The sequence below is a fragment of the Diplotaxodon limnothrissa genome, linkage group LG2, assembly GCF_057381915.1.
Source record: "Diplotaxodon limnothrissa isolate DT_005_m linkage group LG2, D_limnothrissa_male_GT1.1, whole genome shotgun sequence".
Taxonomy (NCBI): domain Eukaryota; kingdom Metazoa; phylum Chordata; class Actinopteri; order Cichliformes; family Cichlidae; genus Diplotaxodon; species Diplotaxodon limnothrissa.
In genome coordinates this window covers 22,653,088-22,678,242 of record NC_140597.1, presented here as the reverse complement: position 1 = coordinate 22,678,242, position 25,155 = coordinate 22,653,088, and the positions used below count along the sequence as shown (strand labels likewise).

At 40.6% G+C, this 25,155-nt stretch overlaps 1 protein-coding gene across 1 annotated transcript in view; it reads right to left on the bottom strand.

Annotated features, from left to right (window-relative positions):
* The window catches only part of aff2 (AF4/FMR2 family, member 2), a 199,978-nt gene that overhangs the window by 132,686 nt on the left and 42,137 nt on the right, over positions 1-25,155 (bottom strand). The window contains exons 2-4 of the mRNA XM_085368200.1: positions 11,015-11,135; positions 2,959-3,628; positions 1,305-1,738 (exon numbers count right to left, since the gene is read on the bottom strand). Of these exons, the coding sequence (XP_085224326.1) occupies positions 1,305-1,738; positions 2,959-3,628; positions 11,015-11,135 (1,225 nt within the window). The remainder of the gene's footprint in view (positions 1-1,304; positions 1,739-2,958; positions 3,629-11,014; positions 11,136-25,155) is intronic.

Genomic DNA, 25,155 nt, shown 5'->3' with positions numbered 1-25,155 from the left:
AAGATGAAAATTTCTGAGGAAAAAAAGTGACAATTTTATGAGAAAAATATTAGCAAACTTACTGATTTCAAATTTACAAGATTAAAATTGTAAATTTGCATTAAAAAATTGACACATTTAAAAGAAAATGTATTAGGTTAAAGTGATCATTTTAAAAGAAAAAGGTTTGATTAAAACGGCAAATGTAAGACAGAAACTGTGGACATTTATGGCTTAAAGTGGGAAATTTACGAGATTCAATTGTAAGTCAAGAAAAATGAGTTATTGAGTTCAAAAATAGGAATTTCTTTCCATTTTAACCTTGAAAAGTGAAACAATATGACACTGACTGCAAAAAACTATGTTTCCATTCTTTGGCATGAATCTGTCATTCAGACACGTATTTATTTATTTTCTCTGCCTTCTGTGGCCCTAATGCTGCTGTATAGTCACCATGTTGCTGTGAATCACTGTTGTTCAATTAATCTTGTTGTCATTAAGACAACATAACGTTTGACTGTAATTTTAACACCATTATTAGAGCATCAGTGATACGTTTAAGGTTGTGCTGTAGTGATTAAGACCTTTCACCTGTTTTATTTGAGGTGCAGTTAAACGGCAAGAAATTCAAACTGGTAAGGAGGCTAACATAATTTTATATGACGTTAATATGTAGCAATATTTAGGTGTCCTAAGCGTTTATTTTATACAGCAGTTAAACTCCTTCAACTTGCTTAAAGACCACACGGGGAAACAGTTGCTATACGATCCTACATTTCACATGGATCCTCTTCAGGGAGGAAATTAGGAATACTGACACTTTTTTCCACAAAACTGGTTTTTGTGTTGGTTTGTTATCTTGAACATAACCTGCTCCGGAAGTAAAAAGTAGAATTGGGCTGAAAGATCTATTGCTTTATCACCTATTCAGGTTGTAAATCGTGTTTTTAAAAAGTAACTAAGTAATTAATTACTTTTGAAAATAAGTAATCAGTAAAGTAACAGGATTACTTTTTTGGGGGAAGTAATTAGTTACTGATTACTTTTTTCAAGTAACTTGACCAACACTGGTGAGGACTGAACCAACTTAACATGGGTTAAACCTCAAGTAACCTAGCCCCAAATGCTACAGATTTGCAGAATATGTACACAATTACATTTCCTAGTTCTATGTAAAGTGAACTGATGGCTTATATACTATGATCAGGAATAATTTAAAGGACTGAAATTTTATTTTCTGTTTTAGACTAATTCCGTGAAGACCATTTATTTCACATTGGTTTAATATAGATATGGAAAACACGTTCCAGTAATTCTTCGCTTACCTCTCCTGTGTGGTTGAGACTCAGCTTGGGCAGTTTACTCTTCGCATTTCCAGAGTTTCCTCCATAAGCCTGACTGCTGTTAAATCCCTCTGTGGCCACTAGAGGGGGTTTAAGTTGGGGAGAGTCACTAGGCGCCTGGTCTTGGCCATCCATTGGTCGAACATACGCCGTAGGCTTCTGCTGTACAGCTATCGGCTTCCCTGATAGGTTACCAGGTGGGAATGTAGGCGTGGTCAATCCAGATGTGGGCGTGGTTAGACCTGGAGTGGGTGTTGTCAGAACTGATGTGGAAGCCAACGGGGAGGACGATGTACAGAGGTGGGAGCCTGTCTCACTTTCAAATGGGGAGGATTTAAAATATCCACCATTTTCTGCATTAGTGGAAGACTTAAAGTGGCCACCATCCATGGCAGTAGATCGAAAGTTGCCACCATCTGTAAAAAAAAAAAAAAAAAGAACACAACAATCAAAAGTCAAGACTAACCAAAGAAACACCTGTTATAACACAGCGTTGCTTAACTTTCTGCTGGCAAAACTTAATGAAGGTTGAAATGCTGAACCTCTCCCAGATGGATGTAACCAATCACAATCAAAGCAAATGATGTGTTCAACGTGCTTCTGAAATCAAATGCAAGATGTGGTTATCATAGAATGCAGATGTCAATTTTCATGAATTCCCCAAAAAGGTGACCGAGTGTGTTTGTTGCTGAAATTATTCATTCAAATGATTCATCTGTGCTCATGGCTCAAGCAAATAACAAAGAAACAGATAAAGAGACTTTTTACCAGATGACACCTGGAATTAAGGACTTTCTGAGAGGTAGGTGAGGTGTGATCCCACTTTCCTATTTAAGCCAAAGATGAAGCTAAACCTAGGATTGTATTAGCTGAGGTTAGCATAAAGGTTGTAGTGGGGGCGAGACAACTAGGCTGAATTTGAACAAAGTGTTTTAACAATTCTCAGCACTACTTTTACCAAATAATACAAACCCATTGGCCTGCTGGGCCTAAGTTAACGAACCATTTAAAAAAAAATAAACTCTAATATTAGCTCGTGCATCTTATTAGCCTACCTATTAGCCATTTTTGCATGTAAAATCACAGCTTGAAACAAATGTAAATAAGCTAAAAAAGAGACTAAAGAATCAAGTAAATGTTGCCATTTGCATGTACGTGATGGCACCAATACTCCTAAACTACTTTGGATGCAATGTGAAGCGGCCGTGACCCTTTGCAGCTGCCCATTCAGCACAAGCGCATATTAAGGTGAGTGTTTTCCTCCGAACGGGAACGAGCTGCTACAGAAACATAAATATGTTAAATAAATACGTTGACTATAGTGCAGAGAGAGCGAGGCAGGGATTTCGCAGACGGTCCATCAAAAGTCAGTTTAAGCAGCTGACATCAATTTTTATAAATGTGCATTCCTGCGCTCCTTTTATCAACTAACTTTGACTTGTGTATAATTTGCACTAACTGAGCATCTAGCATTATAGCAGGTGGATACTTATCACCATCACTGCCAGAAACCCTGCTACGCATGATATCATGTAGACATGCTAGCCTGTCTACATGATATTTTTCTTAGAGTACAGATGTGAAAGTTAAACAACCAAACGTCTTCTTTTACAGATTTTTTTTCTTGCCGACTTACCGGCGAGTGGGTGGGTTTTGGCTGGGTGGGATGAGTGCCTTCTAGAAGAAGAGGAAGAGGAAGATGATGAGGAAGAAGAAGGGCTTGAATCTTCTTTTAGACCAAGTTCATCTTTGAGTGAGCTGAACAGCTCGTCATGTCTTTGCTGCTCATCCAACAAAGACATTTTACCTCTGCTGGTGGTAGCTCCTGCTGTCACCTGCCCCTGCCCATTCTGTCCTAACCCCACAACAAGGCCTGTCCCCTGGGTGCTCTGTCCGTGGCCTCCCCTTGACCAGTCCATGGAGCTCCGGGACTTTTTGGAGTTCTGATGTGGGATTGCTGTTGATGAGGATGTGGTTGAAGGGGGTGGTTGCATTGAAGCTGTAGAGGAAGAGGGTGTATTCCCTGTCTTCTTGTCCCCACCTGTCTCTGCTCCTCCTCCTCCACCTCCTCCTCCTCCACCTCCTCCTCCTCTCAGGGCTTCGTTAAAAAGCTGGGATGGCTCTATGGCGGGTCTCTCTGTCGCTGACGTGGTCGGGGCTTGCTGCAGGTTGCTGTTCGCTGTTGTTCCTTTGGGGATTCCCACCAAGTGGCTCTGGTTGGAATGGCTGGTTAACAGGTCTTTCATTTCTTCATACGAGCCCAGCGTGTTTTGGACACGATTGGCCAATGCATCACCTTTATTAGTCTGAGAGGAGAGAAGGAAGACAAAAAAGACAAGGGGGAAGGGAGATACAGAAGAGTATTAATTAAGCCTTCCATTCTTCCTTTTTTACAGGTTTGATGAAAAGCCCTCTTTACTCATCTGGAAAAGAACAGTGAGAGATAGATAGGGTGACCACTGACCAGACATCAGGTTGAGATGATTAATTAAATACATGCCACCCATAAGAGGGTCCAGTCCAGGCTGGAGTAGTAAAATTAATGGGGCAGGAATCATTATTAGCCTGACCCCAGATTCTCAGGCATTAATGGCTTGGAGGACAGTGCACGTTTTACTGATATATGAAGGTAAAGCTCTTTAGCTTCTACCTGGTAACATGGAGATGTTCCTCAGAATAGCTCAGCAGTACCTTTGGTTTCAGTCATTGACAGATTCTTTAATGATCAAACTGCACGATTTGATCATCTGGCATTTTAAAAAGGACACGGGTAATCAGCAGCGGTTTCAGCGCTTCTATTTTAGGAACCGGATTCTTGCAAAACGTCAGGAAAGAGGAGCAGGGAAAAAGTGAAGGCCAGTAGATTTTTATCCTATCCATTGACATTTCCTTTTTCTACCAGAGTTACAAATTGTGTAGCAAATATTAATCATGAATCAAGTCTGAATTATGCAAGATCTCCAGCCTATAATTTACGTGTGACATTTCATCATGAGCTGCAGATGAATGATGAACAATGGAAACACTGAATGAGATCAATGTCGAGTGTGGCCCTGTAATTTTATTGTACAACAGTGTTGAGGTTTGCTCAACAAATTTTCTCAGGTAGTTGACAGCCTGCACTCGTCTAATCAGCCCTGTGCTAACATTAAAAGGTAGTGTCAAATAAATGTGAGGTTGAAAACAACCTTATTCTAATTTTTGAGCCAAGGTGAAACTGCTTTATTTGAAGAGCTTAATGAATTTGTGAATAATGAATATGTAAGGTGAAGGTCATAGTACCAGTATTGGAGTGCAAAACAAATATATAATTATGTATGTATATATATATATATATATATATATATATATATAAAATCCATGTGAGGTTTCCTTATATCCTTTATTCTCCTCAGTAATGTCAGACTCTTGGCTACATGTTGTGTGGTTTTGTTTTTCCAATGCTAACAGCTTCAGTCAATAACCACATAATACTGTAATAACATGCAATGATCCATGGAGAGGTCTTATTGCTGAAGAGGGAATTGTAAGTGCTTGTGCGCATGCGTGCGCAAGTGTGTGTGCCACTTCACAACATTACAAATTAGTATAACACCACCCCAGTATTTGCTCTAATAGAGGGCCGTGTAAGTACCATTTGATAATAATTGCTATACTGTGGTGCCCCCCTTTTTCTAATCATCACTGGTTTGACAATAGTTTATGAAGCAGGCAGAGCCAACTTTCTCCTTTTTTATTCTGACCAGTTACACAAAAATCAGGCTAAACTATTACTAACTAAAATCACCAACAACAAGAACAGGAAAAGTAAAAACCCAGCGAGGTCCATAATTATCTGGACAATGACATTTTTTGTAAAATCAAACTGTACATATATGATTGAAATGCAGACTGTTTGGGTTTGACAAAAGTATTGCATGGGCTGTTTAGGAATTATAGATATTTTTATACTTTTTTGAGAAGCTCAAAAGTGGCTTAAAAATCCGATCATCCAACAAACTCTAAGAGGAGCCAAATCACGCTGGGCTTCTGGAAAATGAAGAAGGTCAGCATCATCAAAAGGCACTGACCACAGAAGATAACTTTACCAAATATATCCAGGAACAGCCTCAAAGAGGTAGGTTTATCACTGTCAAAGGCAACAATGTAGACACACCGTCATAAATGGAAAGACAGACAGTTTACAACAAGGTGCAAACTGTTGGTGCAACACTCAAGACCAGATTATACTTTTGTGAAAAATACATTTAAAGCAATTTCTGAAAAATAGTCTTTGGAAAGATGAAACTGATGCTAACTTGTAGCTTAATGATGGGACAAAAAAAAGTATGGAGAAGGAAAGGAACGCTTCACAATCTGAAAGCGCCCCACATCATGTGTCAAACACAGTGGAGACCACGTTTTGTCATGGGCATGTATGTCTGCCAGAGCTATACTCTGCTCAGATTCAGCCAAATGTCCTGATTGGACAGCTTGGATCAGAAGTAATTATATGTGCTGTACTGGCAGTTCACCAAAATACCAACAATGTGTAGCCCAGTGGGGATGGTGCTCCGTGGGTAGGTAAAATGCTCATTCGTTGAAAAGCTATTGGCAGAAAAGGAAAAAGAAAAAACGTGACTTCCATCTTTCCAGATAACACAGGCTCTAAGCGAGCACATTTAAGCATCTTTAAAGTCTAAGCTAACCAGCAACAAGAGTAGCTCATTTATGGTGGTTGCACATATTTTAACACTGTCCCCTGGTGTCACACATGGTACACTCCTACAGCTCTACACAGGACCAATGAATAACCAGCACCCAACCATCTTTACTGAACATCTCTGGTTACACTAATATAGAGGTTAATAGAACTGATTCTTATGATTGTGTGTGTCACAAAAAACGTCAACTCGAACCTATGCGAGTGGAAGGACCATTCATCTCTTCGTCACTTCACTGTATCCTTCAGTTTTAGACTCTAACAAAGCAGGAAAACCATGGAAATACCGAAATTAAACAGGGCAAAGAATCAAGCCTTATTTACAAAAGATTAATGCAAAAAAGGACAGAATTGCATTCAAATAATCTGAACAGATGTAATTTCTGTGTGCGCACACTCACACACTGGCACGCAAACACTACACACCGTGAAGTTAGCTGTGAATAAATTAGCCCATCTCTTCTCCATCTCGGGCTCATGAATAAAAGATCTGGTGGCTGAAGAGGAACAGAAAACACATTTACAGAGAGGCAAAATGGAAAACAGAGGAGAAGGAGAGGATGAATACCTATGTGCGTATGAATGTGTGTGTATGAATAGATCATCCCAAATAGCTGCTAACGGCATAACACTCTTTAACAGGATTAGAAGAGGGATTAGCTAATAACTGACAGAGAGAATGAATACTGGAGAGAGAAAAGACAGAGGCAGAGTGATTGACAAACGGGAGATACGCAGGTACAGAGAGAAAACAGACTGGTGGTGGACAAAAAAAAAGCAAAAATGAAGGCGAGTGGAGCCTGGAATTACTAAAGTTCTACAAATTGTATACATGATGATCATAAAGTGATGATACTGATCTATAGGCTGCAGTTCAGCACATTCACACAGATGAAGTGCAGCAAGGTTGCGCTGGTTAAGCCAGTATGAAGTAAAGCCAGCATTCAAAAAATGAAATGTTTGTGTGTTAAATAAATCAGAAGAAAAAAGTAGCAAACTGTGGGAAAGCCATTTTCAACTTCAGCAGAGAGACGCAGACCTAAGACACACATGCTTAACATAACATCAGGGAAAATAGAAACAGGAGATGGGACACGGGCATAACTAAGAAACAAATACAGAGGACATGACGGGCTGGGGAGAACACACATGACAGATGGGGAAGACATGGAATGAGACACAAGGGGAATTTAATAAACAATGAGCTATAACAGGGGAACCTAGGCAATATAGAATAACCTCAAGGCTAACTCAATGAACTTAAGCCTAAATAATACAAAATAATATTAAAATACAAGAAAACTCAAATGACCCTGGACCATGAGAAATATTTATAGAAAAACAATATTTATAAGAACTTTAATACTTAAAAATTGAATTTTAAGAGTTTTTCTATGCTCGAGCATGAAGATGAAGGTTGGTCACTAGCAGACCTTACAGGCTGAATTTGCTTAGGTAGCCTAACCTGATTTGTTAATCAACAGTATCCTTTGCTCGCATTGGTCATCTCTTTAGCTTGAAATTGAGAAAAGTTTAACTCACAACCCACCCGCTCCGTCACCTATTGTCAGTTGCAGTTTCATTGACTTTCTGTGGTCTCTGATTGATGCTTGTCGCTTACAGTGTGAATGCCCGTTTAGGAGTGAAAGAACGTCTCATTCATATCTATGTCAGCTACCATGCAGTGAATGTGCTGTGCCTCAGCCACTCACTGAACAGAGTGCCAACAATGACACTGTTCTGGAGAGGGCCACAGGCAGAAGCTGCATATTTAGCTTAAAGCTACAGATAAAAAAAGAAAGAAAGAAAAGCTACAGACACCAAGACATCTTGGAAAAGAGTCAAATCCAGGGATATCTGTGCAGTATTTTGCACTGAAAATTCAAAGCCATATTCTTGTGGGACCTTTAAAGTGAAGAACTATATATAGCTGATGAAATGTATGGTATCCGGTCATTAAGTGATGACGTGAGGAATCCTACTTCCGGGTCTAAAGTAGTCTGCGTTTAATATGGCTTTTGTGTTGTTAACATGTTTAATGTTTTGTATTTTCTTCTATTTAATCTCAAAAAGCTCCTAAAACAGTCAGTGATCACTGCTGACCTCCCTCGGCTTTTATTACCGCTAATCATTTATTTAAGCTGTTTTTAAAACCTTAGGATGTAACTACAGCCCAGCCCATGCAGCAGTATATGAATGACTAACCTCGTATTGTGGATGGATTATCTCAGTTGTTCTCCTGGCTGAAGTTTGGTCCTTTTACAGCATCCTGCCATGCGATTACATTTGTTCCTGACCACCGAGAACACTCACGTTAACTTTTATCGAGTGGAAAAAAAGTTAGCTTGTTTATATTATGCTAACATAGCTGTGTCGCTAGCGGTCACGTAGCACATCATTATATACCAGCTAGCCCAACTTCAGTAACGCTACAAACGTCACTGCTGTTTAGTTTTCTGTCTTCATTTATGTTGGAAGTGATAACAGAGCTGTACGTTTTAATTTGTTTCCAAAACCCCGCAGTCAGGACATGCTATATTGTATTTAGATGGAAGCTAGCGAGCTAACTTCCTGCTAACTTCTAACTTCGTTAAATGTCATAAATTCCGTTTTCATGGATGCCTGGATGTTAAACTCAATTGTTACACCTGGTAGAGCAGAACGCTGATCATTTTATTAAAGATGAAAGACTTTAGACAGTTTTTCAACTCTCAGTAATGCCATAGTGATCGTTTGATATATGGACCTGCAGCGGAGTTTAGGCCCAGACACGGCTAGTGACGTCAGACTGAACCACCGGATTACTGTTCTGACTTACACTCTTCTTCTACAGTTTAAATCTACCAAATCTAAAACAAAAACATTTCAGATTAAACAGGCTTCCTTTTAACAGGCCGCAAAATTAAAAGTACCTGCAAAAATACAAGCAGGAAGCAGAGCAAGCAAATGTACTGATTAAATTAATCAAATCACGACACTTTTAACTACTTATTGCAGACAGCAAGGCGGTGTCTAAAATTTCCGCCTTCCTTCCCACAGACCAGCCCGCACTGATCTTTGTACTCTCCCCACACATGAATCTTGACCTCACCTCAGCACCATTAATTAGCTGGAAACAATTAGTTGGAGTGTGAAGACAGTTAAGATTGGATTCATTATCAGAACAACCTCTCATTTGCTTTGCACTGGCCCCGAACCGCGAGCGGCGTCTTAGTGAGAAGACCTTGTGTCCTCTGAGTTCAGACGCAGCAGCGCTTAAACACGTTCTGTCAGGATTCAAAGCCAGTCTGTCCCAAGGTCGATACACTTCGCAGCATAACCAAGTGTTGAAGTGCTTGGTGGTAGCAAATGAGAGTTAACAAACCAAAATCAATTTTATACACAGGGGCATTCGAGTGGCCGTGGACTTCATGCGTGGCTGCTTCACTTTCTGCTAAAAAACCCCCAAAAATCTCTGAAGCGCCTCAGAAGATCAAGACCTTAAACACAAGGGCATTAAACTTCATTCCACTGGAGAAGAGCGTGGTTATACTAAAAATGAATGGTACAAAACATCTTTGGATAATTGCTGATTAGCCGTATCAATTCCTTTCAACTGATTGTTTCATATGACGCTAAATCACAGAGCAGTGCTGCTGCTGTAGAGGGGAGTCGCCCGTCCTCATGATTAAGATGTCGTAAATTCACTCCATGCCCAAATGAATTTCTGGTGTCCAGTACATCCACTTCTCCTTCCATGGAGATCAATCAAAAACTTAACAGCGAAGTATTAAAACTGTCTCCGGAACAGCAATGAGGGAGCACTCGGCGCAAAGTCTCAGCTCAGCCACAGCCAGTGTTAATGTTTTCTCACATTTTTTTCACACTTTAGAATAAGTGACAGGCAGAGCTGGAGCTCACACGTGCCTAGCTACTGCAGGAGCCATGCTAATGTCTCATTTAGCAACACCTGTACAGAGAACGCTACAAAATCACGCAAAACACAACGGGAATAGGAAGAACGAAAACAGAAATAGGAAAAAACAGATTTCCAAAAGCACAAGTGTTTCTGGGGAGACAATAACGCGACGGACCAGTTGCAGGAACCAATATGCTAAGAATTACGCTGGGAGACACGTGGAATAAGTGGAGGATCTATGAGTTTTGTGAGGAAAGAGAGGTAAGTGTGTTAGCCTAACTATTAGCCTAAATCTGTCATCAGTATTATATGAATCATGAGATTAAAACACACTTACCTGGCAGGTTTTGGTTCCTGCAACTGGTCCGTCGGGTTATTGTCTCCCCAGAAACACTTGTGCTTTTGCAAATCAGTTTTTTCCTATTTCTGTTTTCCCTATTTCCGTTGTGCTTTGTGTGCTTTTCCAGCATTTTTCTTATTCCTGGTGTTTTCTTAAGTTGCAGTTTGTTTGGCCTCTCAGGGCCACCGTATCTTTCCTTCCTGCTGCTGTCAGACTTCACAACAACGACTTTGCAGCTGACCAAACACACACAAGTGCACTTATCGTTTTCTGACAACATTGCATTTTATTATGTTGTATATAGTATTTTATTCTATTCCTTTGTTTACAGTATCTGATACTTATTATTTTATTCTATTCCAGGGTTTTTTCTTAATTTTTGCTACTGTAACGTTGCACTCTCCACTTTCTGCTGTAACAAAACAAATTTCACGTGTGTGGGACTAATAAAGGTTATCTTATCTTTAAATACACTTCCTATGGAAAAGTGTTACTTGCATAAAACCCCCTGAAATTTCTCTCATTTAACATGAAAAACTGTGTTTAACAACAGAAATGACCTTAAATACAGACAGTTTTCTGTGTTTCTCTGTGACCAGACTTCCCAACACCCTGTCACCCAACAACACAGAGAAAAATTCAACAGTCAACCAAGCTGTTGAGCTTTGTGTGTGATTCTAAAATGGTTAAAATAACATCCCAAAAAGCATAAATGAGTAATTATCTGCTTGTTAACCATCAGTTAACCTTACTTTATAGGGTTCTCCAAACAAGTTGAATCCAGTAGAGAACAAGTCCTCATCCTGTTGGACCTCCTGGTTCCTCCTCTCCCACTCTCTCCTCTTCAGAGCGCTGCGCTCTGACTCCAGATGACTGGAAAGGCACAAAGAGAAAAGCTAGTTAGCATCCCCCCTCTGAGGCGACACATGGCCTGCCACAGTGGTTTTTAATGAGTATTGCTTACAAGTAGTATTTGGAGCTGCAAAGAGCATTGGCTGAAATTCTTTGTTTTGAACAGACTAGCGGGGAAGCTGGTAAAGGAAAATAGCAGGCTAAGTCATGTGATTATATCGTGTGAAAATGACTCAAGTTCCAGATAAACGAGGAGGAAAATAAAAAACCTAAACCCTGACATGAGTCTTGAGGTAAGAGTAAAAATGTAACATTCAGAATTGTAAGAAAAAGGTTTTCAAAACAGTTTCCCACGTCGACATGGGAAACGCAGTTTATGATTTACCTAACTATGAACACGTAGCAGTTGTGGATGAAATGTTTGTACTGGCAGTTTTAAAACTGAGGAGTGTGTTCGTTGCCTCTTTGAGCAGCTCACGGGGTTTAAATTGTTATTTTTACTTAACTTCTGAATGAATTCCAGGAGTCTTTGGGTCGCTTTGCAAACTCTAAAATCTAACAAACCTGACTCACCTGCACCGTTTGGTTCAAAAGAAAAACATCTGATCAGCCAAGGTTATATATGCCAGAACTGTTGTGTGGCAGGTCTAGCACAGCAATTCTTTCTCTTCTTTTAAGTCCATATTTATATATCTACATATTTACTGCAAAACTTTGAAATCTGAAAGAACTACACTACAAACTCCAGTAGTGTGGGGCTAGGAGGGAATCCTACAACCTGCTTGCCTACCTACACTTACATTATATATATTCTAAACAAGCGTGACTATATAGGAAAGTTAGACTAACGTAACATTAACTGGATGGCACTGGAGGGGCAGTCAGAGATGGTTCAGGGAAAATCAGACAAATCTATTAGAAAAATAAATCATATCTAAAAGTGGTTTAAAATTCATTAGGATTCATGGCTGCTTTGTGACAACGTGAAGCAAATGATTATCATGTTTTTGTCTAAGTTTCCAAAGTAAAGCAGTGAGGGAAGATGGTGCGCGCAGTTTGTTGCTTTGCTTATATGTTCATACTGCATGTCAGTGATAATTACGATGATGCTTTGAGGAGGACAGGCCTGTTTTTCCAATAAAAAAAAAAACGATTCAGCCACTCCATCCACCCACCCTTAGCCAAACCCCTGCTGGACATGTTACTCTACATGAATGCTCACTAAGAAATTATGTCACCCTAAAACTACGCGTTGTTTTTTTAAATAGATAAAATAAAGACATAATTAGGTGCTGGAAGATACATTTGCCAACTTTGGACAGAGCTAAATGTTCCCCCGACTGTCCATCTGATGCTATGCTAATCCAATTACCTCCGGCCGCCTCCAGCTTAATACTTTCAAAGAAATCAAACAGTATTTCCAAAAACATTTAACTCCTCCTTTGTACAGCCTGTGTCATCTTTGTGAAAAGCTTTAGGGACAACTGAGTCAACAACAATAAATAATACAATTAAATGAAATTCTGAGTGACGATCATTATATACAGGCATAAGGCGTAACACACACACACAGACACTCACAAATAATGAAGGCATGAGCAATAAATAGTCTGCTTCCTCCTCAGTATCAACCCTTTTTTTCAGATTTCTATTTCCAGTGAGTTTAATGCTGTGATGTAACATATGCTTTTAGCTGGCTAGTTTCATTCATGAGTGCATTCATTTTTAACACAGGTGAGCCCAGTGGGGATTGTGCTCCTAATCCAGGCAGTGTTTACGACACGCTATACCCACTGAAGCACTTGAAAGGACGGATACATTTATTTCCTGCTACGGCATCTTTGGATGGCTCCCAATCAAATCAGCTTTTAATCTTCAAACGTTCCCACAGAACGTACGATTGCTGGATTCGTGTGATTTAAAGTATGAAAACATTTAAAAAGGAGACAGCTGACTGTAAACAGGGACAGAAATGATTAGAATCAAAGGGGTTTGGTCTGTGGGGAGCAAAGGGGGCGGCGGTGAACCTCAGGTTTTTGGGACATTTTCGTTGCGTAACCATGTATTTTTAGAAAAAAATCTTTTACTGCACAGTTCCCAATTCACTCTGCCCTCCTGAACTTTCTTTAGTCACCAGCCCCCACTGAGAATTCTACAAGCTGGCAGCCAAACTGGAATCCCAGAGGCACAAAGTAATGTGTGAGAGTGTTTGTGAATACATGTTATGCATAAGCCCGTGGCCTGCTGACCCAGGAAAGGGCATCCTGTTTTACCACATCCACTGCAGAGAGATGAGACAGGCTGGCTAATTAGTGATCAACACAATTAAAAGAGACTTTCCTCTTTTTTTCCCACTACCAGGCCTTGCCTTCAACATTTCATCTATCAGCAAGATGTGAGTGGGAGGGAGAAAGAGCAGAGAGGCAATGAGAGGAAAGAGAGAGGGAGAAAAAAAAATTGGAGACCCAGGGGAGAGAAAAAGACCCAGTTTCAGGGCAACAGACAGTTTCTTTAAAAGGAAAGAAAAATAAGAGAATGATGAAAGACAGAGCGGAGGGATGGGGAGAGGAAGGTAAGATAGGAAGAAGGGAGGAGCAAAGAGGAAGCTAGAGCAGTGGGAATTTCAGATGAAATGATTGACAGGTTAGGTAGGGGTGTGTGTGAGTGGATTGGGGGGATGCAGCGACAGAAATGTACGTAGATGTGATCATTGTGTGAGCTAGCACTGCTGGTTGACATGTACGTTGTCTGTCAGCGCAGAGAGATAACTGACAGAGCTGTCACGACCACAAACACACACGTATGGAGCACGCACACAGAAGCACACAGCCCCCACGTGACAGATCGCTGTCTCCGTCTGTCACACACCAGACATTCACACGAAGGGAATCGGGTCAGACAAGGTAATTAACACATCCAGGATTTATTTCCCAGCATGTGGCAGGGCTACAGAGCTACCTGTCACATACGGGTTGGCCGAGGCTTTTATGGCTCACACCTTCCTTCCTTCTTACAGGCCGGTTGCACGAGAGGTCACAATCCCCCATCTTTCCTTCAAGTACAGCTCAAATGCAATTTTTCCAAGTATGTTTTCTGTCATATTGAGAAGTTCTGATCAAGGTGATACATGTTCGACTGTTATTTTTCTAACAAATTTGTTTTTCATGAGTCATTTGTAGCTAGCATGTGTCACCTCTAAAGTAGGCCTGTTGCCAAGGCACCTGTGGATGTTTTGGGGAATTAGATGCAAAAGCTTTGAATCACTGTTTGCTAAATAGAAAATGTTCTCAAGTAAACTGTGCTAGACAATATTCACATCAACAGGGGAGACCTTTGTTTTTTTCTCGAGTGAGTCTGTGCATTCAAGTATTTCGTTATTTAGCAAGTTAATGTTATAACTAGCAAGCTGAGAGGCATCGATCTGAGTTACAAAGTATAGAGAAGAATAAAAATGACGTGTGCTCTGCAGTCTTAAAAACTTCAGACATGTAAAATCTGTGCAAATATTTAATTCCAAATATTGTAGCCATTCACACCAGCCACATAATTTTGCTCGTGTGAATTTGCAGTCTCTTAAGCTCTGGACCGAGACATCTCCTGATATGGACTTCACTTTTTTCACAATGCATTGAGGCTGAAATATCCACAAAAACGAGTTTCAGTGTGTATATATAATTTACACAGGAAGTTCAGATCAGAGAGAATTTGAAATTTTCTTTTGCTTTTTCACAAAACACTCAGTGTATATGGGGCTTGAGCAAGACATGGATAAGTAAGATAAAAAGGAAAGAAAAACTGCCAGAAGAATCTATAGTGACAACTATTCAATTCAATTCAATGCAATTTTATTTATATAGCTCCAAATCACAACAACAGTCGCCTCAAGGCGTCCTATAACGTACAGTAGATTGTACAATAATAGATACAGAGAAAAACCCAACAATCATATGACCCCCTATGAGCAAGCACTTTGGCAACAGTGGGAATGAAAAACTCCCTTTTAACAGGAAGAAACCTCTGGCAGAACCAGTCTCAGGGAGGGGCGGGGCCATCTGCTGTGATTGGTTGGGGTGAGAGAAGGAAGACAGGATAAAGACATGCTGTGGAAGAGAGACAGAAGCTGTGTCCAAATTCATGGGCTGCATCCTCCTGAGGCCGCATTTGTAGACCGATTACGTCACAGCGACGCACCGAAGGCTGTCCAAATTCGTAGACTCCTCTGAATGCAGCCGAGAAATGCGTCCTCCTTTTCCCCAAATTTGAAGGATGGGTCGGGTGTGTCCTTCGTGGCCCACCATATCCCAGAATTCAAACTCCAGTTTCCAACAATGGTGGCCGCTACTTTTAAGTTTTAAAATTACTCTTATTAATCTTTCTGGGTCACAAAATAAACGTTTAACATATTTTCAGGCGAGAATGTGGGTGTGTAAACTTCAAATATCTGCTCGGTTTATCAAGATATTGCAAATTTGCAAAAGTGCTTTGACGTTTTCGGAGACGTCTGTTACCCACCAGCTCGATAGCTAGCCGAGAGCTCGAGGGTCACTGAAGCCGCCGAGAACGGCACAACTCCCAGCACATCATTTTCAGATCACCGCGGTCTTTTGCTACTCAGGTTAAACGTAATATGTGTCACTTAGACAACCTAAAATTTTTATTGTTTGTCTTTTTTTCAGTGTTTTATTTGTTCGTGAGTAAATCAGTTTGGCTGAGATTAAAGTTATTAGATTAGATTAGATAAAATAAAACTTTATTAATCCCCCGGGTGGGTTCCTCCTTGGTTTTTACAAAGCTGACTAAACGTCAAACAGAAAACTGATTAAACAGAAGTGTGAGATGGTCGAGAATTTACGCCAGTGTCCTGTTATATTTTAGATAGCAAGGAGCAGACGGACGAGTCTATTAAACTCCACCGAGACAGCAGTGATGCTAATCAGAAGGCTGGACCGTCCAATTTCCCCAGCTGTTTACTTCTGGCCTACCCGACCTTCTCAGGACCCGGCCTTCGCGGTCTACATGGGCCGGGTCCTCAGGAGGATGCAGCCCATGAATTTGGGCACAGCTAGAGATTAATAACAGATATGATTCAATGCAGAGAGGTCTATTAACTTTCCGTGTGGAAATGCATTTTGTGCTAGCTAATAATCGTCCAAATAAAATAAATCCAACTTGCACATAAAAACATTTATTCTTGAAAATTGGCTGTGATGATGTTTTCATAAATACGCCCAAAACGGTTTTATCCACACACTGTTATATTTACTCTAATTTAAGCTGCTGAAAATTCAAATAGATTTTTTTGTGCATCTTCGTGCTCGCTTTTTGACCGTATCAGAACACTGTTGTCAGTGCTCTGTTGTTGCTGTTGTCTGCACTTTAGATGAATAACAGTCAACTACAGACTTTTCAAAAAATTAAAGGAAGACTGGAAGAAAGAAAGATGGATGATGGACGTAGAGATTGATTGGATTGGTGGGGATTACTAGCGGTGGAGATATCAGCAGTGGGCATACTGTCGATGTTGATATTTTCTGTGAATGAAAATGTAGTGACGCCAGCTTTCTTTCCAAACACTCCCGATTCCCTTGCGTGTGTGTGTGTGTGTGTGTGTGTGTGTGTGTGTGTGTGTGTGTGTGTGTGTGTGCATGTGTCCTGAAGTAATGCTGATAGTCAGAGTAAGCTCTGGGAATTTAATCTCAGCAGAGCTATGCTGTTCTCCCCTGATAACTGAACATACACACACACCAAATGTCTCTAACTGAGGCTCATCACCCTCTCATTTACTTTTACAGAACAGAATTTCAGTATTGCTCTCTCCCTTCTTCAGCAATTTGCCACAGTGCCCTTTAGCAAGGAACTGAACCTGCAACTCAGCAGGCTGTAGGCGCAGGCAGCTGCCCAGTGGAAATGTGCTTTCTCTCCTTGATAAACGAAGGTTAATCACAGGGTTTATCACAGACATAAGGGGATATGCAGCTGTAAGCACTAATAGAATTTATTAGATGAAGAATGAAGCTGACAGATTTGCTGTAACACTGAATTTTACTGAATGTGAAAATGTGCACAAAGATGTTTGGCTTTATTTATCATCTTATATTACTTAATGTGGAACCCGTACTTTAAATGCCAATAAAAACTGAACACTATTTCCAACACACGGCACAGCAGCTGAAGCTGGTCGGTGGTTTGAGTTCAACAGGGGTTGAGGTTTCTGTGTTCTGTCATCAGTAGCAAGAAAAGCTCCAGTCTGCGAATGTCATCAAGAGACTTTCTGGGGCTGCTTCATTGAAAATCAACTGGAGCCCGACTTTGCGGACTCATGCTGCATTTGCATCTTATGGGAATATCTGTCAGAGCAGTTCAAGGCAGCCATTTGGAAATATATTCTAACTCATTCGAAGCCATTAAGACATTTTGAGCAAAGCTCTCTGTACATTTCGGTCATGTGAAATCAGCCTTTTCTCCAGTCAGTTTTGTGCAGATGCTGTGGCATTTTATAGTTTACGTCATATCCTTCCTTCCTTTAATTGTGTTTTTTTACATTAAATAGTGTCTCGTGTAGCTCAAAGTGTAGAACGGCCACAGTACTGGACAGTACTCAAAGCAGCAGCATACAGTTAGGGTTGTTACAGACGATGCCTTCGATCTCGTCTATAGGCTTTTACACTTGACACATTATTTCTCCATTGATTTGTTCAAGTTCACGCAGCCTGCTTAAACCTTCTCCACATGATATTTGTAGTACTGCTGATTTAACTCTCTGAGGTCCAACTTATCGTCACTGATGACCGTAACGCTAACCTCATGCTAACAATATATATAACAGTTGTTCTTTTAAAAATGCTCTCTCAAGTCTTGGGGATAAGGAGACAAAAATTAATAAATAAATAAATAAAAAACAACATTACATAACTAGACTGCATTGAAACATCCACATCCTTCCAAAAAACTACGTTTTGCTTGATTGTCTCCCAAACGTAGTTTAGGGATCCAGGACTAATGTTGGGAACATTAGACGATGACGTAGACATCAGAGGGTTAACGATGGTCTATAAGCTGTTTCTACAATTGACAGTCCCTATTACAATGATTTGTTCAAGCTGACGCAGCTTGGTTAAACTTGCTCCACATGTTACTTTTAGCATTGTTGATTTAACCCTCTGAGGTCTAACTCAGCAGCAACCCCCGGGCCGTCCGTGAGTTGTTTGGTACCAGGCTGCAAGAGTTGAGTCTCGGGTGTGAAATTTGTGGTTTTCAGGGTTTTTATCGTTAACTCAGCTTCCCTGGGTCGTTTCCCGTGTTGCAGTTGTGTGTCTTATTCTAAAAGAAATATTTACGTGTTACCATAGCGACCAGAGAGGAGGATGTTACTCTCAATGTTGTTGGTGCATTTCAGGAGGTCACTGCTAATAAAGTTACACAATTACACAGTGAATTCACGTTTATTATTATATTTTCAAAATAGCACAGTTTTTGTCTTGGTCGTATCATTTTATTTTGTTGTCTTTATCCGTGACACCTTAAAGGCCGGTCCATGAAAATATTATCTGACATTAAATGATCCATGGCGCAAAAAAGGTTGGGGACCGCTGGTCTAACTTATCAATGACGACCCCAACTCTAACCCCATTCTGTCGCTCTTTTAAAAATCTTCATGGGAATCAGGGAACAGAGAAATAGTCATTTGAAGTAAATGTAAACATTTGTCCACAAAAGTACATTTTTCTTTGTCTCACAGGATCAGGGCTACGGTTGGGGACATCAATCCCAATCATGTAGACATCAGAGAAATAATTTTGATGTAAGTTTTTAGGCCGAAGTTTCTCGCTCAGCATCATCACAGCAACTTGATAGTTTATTCCAACCAACCTGCAAAAACTATTCGCTGTAAATGGCAGATTCCTCGACAACCAGCGACTCTCATTGCTTCACCCAGATTGGTTAAACCGAACAGTGCAAGCTCTAAGACATCTTCAGCTTCAGCTGAACTCTATAACAGAAGTGAGCGCTGGAATTTTTTTGTTCCAGTGAGTGTAAAATCCCCCTGTCACCGTACACAATGGAGCTTTGTTTGTGTTCACAAAAGTGTCGAACACGACTGCAAAACCGGCGAGGGATTCTGTTTTCATTTTACTTCAAAGTTTTAACCCACGCTTTTATCATTGACACCTCTGCGAGTAATGAAGTCATTACGACAATTTGCTTTAAAATAAATCATCGTATTAATCTATTGCTCCTAGAAATTAAATGCCGCCGATAATTACACCTTTAGCTCGAGTGGTGGTGTAAAATGCCCGTCATATTTTTATTCTTTGTATTTTATTTAACCTGCATTTAACCAGGCAGCTCAATTAGGAATAAACCCTTCAATGCATTTGTGGCGTGTGTGTGGGAGACAGCGAGGGAATGAGGGGGTAGAACGAGTGTTTTGGAATGACAGGGAGAAGTGAGGGGGATAATGAGAGGAGGAGGAAGAGGAGGAGAGGGGGAAGGAGAGAGGAATAGCTGTCAGGCAGCAGACAAAAGCTTTGTTTGAAGTGTCAGTTCAACGACGCATTTTTTTGTGTGCATGTGTGTGTGTGTGTTTTCAGGTTTGGGTGCTCATTCAGACGGCATTAGACATCAGAGGAATATCAGCAGGCATTCCTGGATAAATAGAGGAGAAGAAGATCATTCAGGATGCCATCAATGCAAAAATGTACAGCTTTCAGGTTTCTGTATGTGGACAGACGGGAAGAAGGACGATATCAGAAATCAGTTTTTATTTCATGTTTCTGTGTGTGTTTGATATGAGAGCAGGTATTCTAATGAGACAAAGCCTTAAATGCATTGTTACCTTCTGGGTTTGTTTTCATGCACATCACACGAACCCGTGTACGTGACACTGATGGACAGAGCAAGAACATCAGAGGACCCTGCTGCTTTGTTCTTTCGTGCACACAGGCACACAAATGTATAGAAATCACACATTAACTCAAAGAGTTCTCCTATTTACATATGTACACATTTTCAAAGCGTTTCTTCCTTTTCTTTTGTTGTGTGGGTAGAAAAAAAAGTGCCGTCAACTCGCATGTTCTAATCATGTGTTTATTTCGGAAATAGCAAATGGGACATCTGAGGCTGAAAGTAAAACTGTGTTGATATCAGTTACAATTCCCAAGACTTTGCGTCACAGCTAGCCATTTTAGAAGCCTAGCTCTGTTGCTACCAAAATGTCTCTTTGTTAGGACAAAATGAATAAGAAAAAAGAAGTTCTGGTAGAAAAACTAGCGGCTACTAGCTACTGTGGTAGCTAGCACTGTTGGTGCACAATAACAAGGTTCCTGGTTTGAAAGCTGCCTGGGCCTTTTTTGTGTGTGGCGCTTGAATGTTTAACCTGTACCTGTGTGGGTTTTCTCTGTGAACTTAAACTTCCTCCCACGTGTTACAAAGACGTCCACGTTAGATTAATTGGTGAATCTAAATTGGCTATGCAAACAAGCTAGTTAGAATGCTTGATATGCTTTCACCATTGGTTATGTGGTGTGGCTGCCCCTGCTTGCTGTTAACATGGTCAGAAAATATTAAATTACAAATATGATGTTCTACTTTGCTTGTTTTACTAAGGTGGTTATTTTACTGTCAGTTTGTAATGAGAGGACAGTGATGGCATGTTCACAGTACTTTTTAACGTGTATGTGAGTGTTTCTTCATTAGTGCCCTCTTTTCAAAACAGCATTTTGTGGATTTTATAGCAAAAACTAAAAGTCTCTACTGCATTTCCCAGTCATTTATGGTCAAGCTTTGTGTGTTGTGTATGTGTGTGGCGAGGTGTGTGTGTGTGGAGGCAAAATGGGGAGAAGATAGCAACAGGAGCTGATGACAACTCGTTAGTCTACTTTAAGTGCATTAACAGCTTCTCATCGTGCGCACTGGGGGTGGTGTCACCCCTGCCAACCACCTGCAGTTGATCTAACGGAAAAACTGGCATTACTAAAAAAATAAATAAATAGTGTTTTACCTTCTCTTTAGCTGTGGAAACAGAAAAAAATCTACATCTGTGGGACTGATTACTTCATTATTTGCTTATTTATGATCTGTCATGTTGATTTTTACATAGTCTTATGTTCTTAAATTCTTCTCTACAAGCAAACAGCAGCTGAGCTTTTGGGCACATAAATTAAAATTCCTATTGGGAAATCACCGGGAACAAAAGCTGCTGTGCTTTGAATGAATGCTGGATTTTAATCTTTCTGCAAAGGTTTAAATTCTGTTCTCTGGAGAATCACAATATATTTTTAAAGGGCAAGTTTTAAATGAAAACAGAGTTTTTAGTTAGGATGTTTCCCATTTAGTTCTCAGAGCTGTCACTTTAACACAACTAATAGTGGCCTGTCACTGCAGGGCCTGTGTATTTGGGATCTTTGTGTTTTCTAACCAGCAGTGAACTTGTTTAAAATAAATGAGCATTTCCCCAACGTGAACCTAAAAAGGTGTGTTCTTGGGTATTAAATGGTGTCTCCATCACTGTAGGTACTCTAACATAATGGCTTTCTGGAGCCCAGTGAAACAAAAGATTAAAGCGAGAGAGAGGGGAAGGGAGAGAGGCCGAGAGCGAGCTGTTGAAGTGCGTGTGATACAATGAAAACAGGCCACTCAGGCACATTTCCGAGTGCAAACACTTTTGAGTAGAATCATTGTCAGAGCAAACACAGACTCTAGTGACTCTACAGGCCATTCTCACGCCATCTCATTTCACCTCTCTCCGACCGACACATCCCAGGATTCATTGTAAATGTCCGAAAGGGGCTTCTCGCCGCTCCCGGTACAATAATCAGATTCATGATAACGCAGCCTTTTACAATGTAAAACAATTTGAATTATCTGGCTTTATTTGCACGAGAGATATTTTCACAGTTTTCCGGTGTTAAAAACACGGAAAGCGATGATTTTGAAAAGGTTCGATTCTCTCTGGAGTCTTTTCATTCTTTTCCAAGTGCACATCAGTGATGATGACCTATTCTTCTTTCAGAATACAAGAGGAGCATTGTCAAAGATGTGTAATAATTCACAGCTCGGCTGTGAAGATTCTTACTGTTTGCATTAATAATGGAACATGTACTCCTTATTAATCGGGTGCTGCTGAATAATGGCCAGATAAAAGACTGGAAAGGATTTTCACAGGTTTTGTAAAAATGCAGCTTGGTGCACTGGAGAGAGGTGTCTTTAAACAGGACTGCCCATATGGAAAAGATATATATAAATCTTATAAAGTTTGTATCTGTCTTGTGTGAAACTTGTATGAAAAGCATATAAGAGTGAAAACAGATATAAGATCCCTTGAAAAATTATATAATGAAACTTGTATGAAAAGCATATAAGAGTGAAAACAGATATAAGATCCCTTGAAAAATTATATAATGAAACTTGTATGTTTTGGATACTTATTAAAACAATGTATGAAAGTAATGAGAAAGTGGCCACTTTCATGAGTAAATCATGTAAGCCTTATATGATTTACTCATGAAAGTGGCCACTTTCATGAGTAATCACATATAAGTTTTTACTATTTCTTTTCCATATGGGTGATTAACCAGACTTTACCTGTCGATTATTGTGATGCCAATTTATACAACCGGCAAATTGTGTCACCGGTGTATGAAGATGATTGGCAAAGTTAGCAAATTAACTAACATAACTTTAAATGAAAGCAGGGTTTATTTTTTTTCTATCACAGCTCAATGAAAGGACGCTTTTATCACTCTTTCACAGCTGTGCTTTTGCAGTTACATACAGTAGATTACATGTCTAAGCTGAATATGCCGCCATGCTTTTCTCCTTGAAACCTTAAATGAGGTTGTTTGGCTTCACAGCAAACATGTTTGCTTTCATATCCTGAACCTTCTGATTACACCAGAAGTGAGCAACAAAGTTTAAAATAATTAACAAAGTTTTAACAAAGTAATCATAATTATTCTGCTAAAAACATCTAACAAGTGGACAAAAATTGAGTAATTGATTGGCTGACTGAAAATGATTTGAATTTTACTTAGTGACTGACTGTTGAAGGACTGCTTGACAATGATTTTTAAGTGTCCCGGTAAAATAAGTGCAGAGCTTGCCAGCTACTGTTTTTATGGCTTCTCTGCTGCCTGTGCAAGTGAATTACAACTGACAGCTGTTGTTAAACTGAATAAAACCCACGCCAGGGACGTACATCTCATGTGCGTGCACGATGCAAAGTAAATGGTGACCTAGTGATACAAACATTGTTCAGTAGTGGTAACAGTGGCCACAAACTTCAAAGGATAGAATCCATTAATGTTAAATGTCAGAGGATGCTGTAGCCTCACATACAGCAGTCATGTGAAAAGGAAAGCCTTTACTTTCACTAGGAAAAACTAAGTACACCCTTACTGCTTCCATAGAAACTGAAGCGTAAGTAGCTGAAGGATAAAGCCTGGATTATACACGGTTACGGAAATGGACAGCTCCGACGGTCAAGTAGTCATTCGTGTTAAACTTCTGTGAAGCAGGCTGCCTACGCGTGTAGTTAGGGCACCGTAGAGGAGGACTCATACCAGCTGTAAAGCACGGAGGTGGCAGGGTGAGAATTTTGGCTTTTGCTTTGCACCAACAGGACCTGAGCACCTTGTTGTCAAATTCAGAAGAAAGTCACAAGTTGCATTCTTATTTAGCTGAATTACCAGTGGTGGGGTGTGATTCGTGGCTCAGCTGCACGGGAGGGGTTGAGCAGTGGGTTCAGGGTGTGGTATCGGGGGAGGCTGCCTTACACAGCTGATCTCCGTTATCTAATCACATCTCCCCATTTGAGTATGTTGCACCAGAACACAGAACTGTACGTGATGTGAAGCAGTAGGAGGGCAACAGGTAAGCTGCCGCAAAGACAGTCTGAAAATAAAAACACTCAACCTATAACGTTGTGTATGTGGGTCCTTTATCGTGTCACAGTGGCGTCAAAACCCACGTGTGGCGGACCTGGTGGCCTCGTCATCTAAGGTGTTTGCCCAGATGGTGGCTGAGCTGCCATCTGTGCATCAGGAGTAAAGTTGGTCCACTGCCCCTGGCCTGGACTCCACCGTGACCCTGGCCAACGATTTCAGAATAGATTGCAGCATACCTTTAACAAGCCAAGGTAGTATACGTCAGGCTATAGTGGACTCTGGCTCTATGCAGACCCTGGTCCACCAGACCCTGGTTTGGCCCAGGGCATTGCTGAAGGTTGATTGATTGGAAGTTAGATGCATGAATGCATACATGCACAAATATCCTATAGTGTAGCTGGAAATCAAATACAAGGGCCTTCTCCTGAGCCCAACTGGCTCCAGTAATTCACTCTATGGGAGATTTCCCACTAGAGCAGTCTTGTGATGACACCCTATGCTCAGTCTTTGTCATAAGAACTGATGGTCACATGGCGCATGAAGCAGAGCTGGCCTACCCGCATTCTGTATCGATTAAAGATAGGCTTTATAGAGTAAGTCATGACGCTCACAGAAGAGGAGAACACCAAGTTGTTGGTACCTAAGGTTATAAACACAAGGCGAAGCATATGGCATATGATAAAACTCTGAAGCGAACAATGGCCCGATTCTATTGGCCCGGCATTTGGGTGGGTTCGTGTGATGATGGTGCACGTCTTGCCTGGACTGGCCATTGAAGAAATCAATTCCAAAGGCGCCTTTGTGTCCGTTACCATTAATTGAGGTCCCCTTGGAGTGCATTGGCATGGACCTCATTGGGTCATTTCATGGGGTGTGCACAGGGATATTGCTTTGTTTTCGTTCTGGTGGATTATGCAATGTGTTACTCCAAAGCCTTGCTGCTGTGCACAATATCTGCAAAGAGTGTGGTGCAGATGGTGTTTCAAGTCACCTCCTGAGTCGGACCAGCGTCTACGACCCTCAGGCTGACGGGTTGGTGGAGCAGCTGAATAAGACTTTAAAGTCCATGATTCGTAAGTTGATTCACAAGGATGAACTTGATTGGGATCACTGGTTAGACACTCCGTTGTTTGCAGTGTGGGAGGGGTCCCAGACCT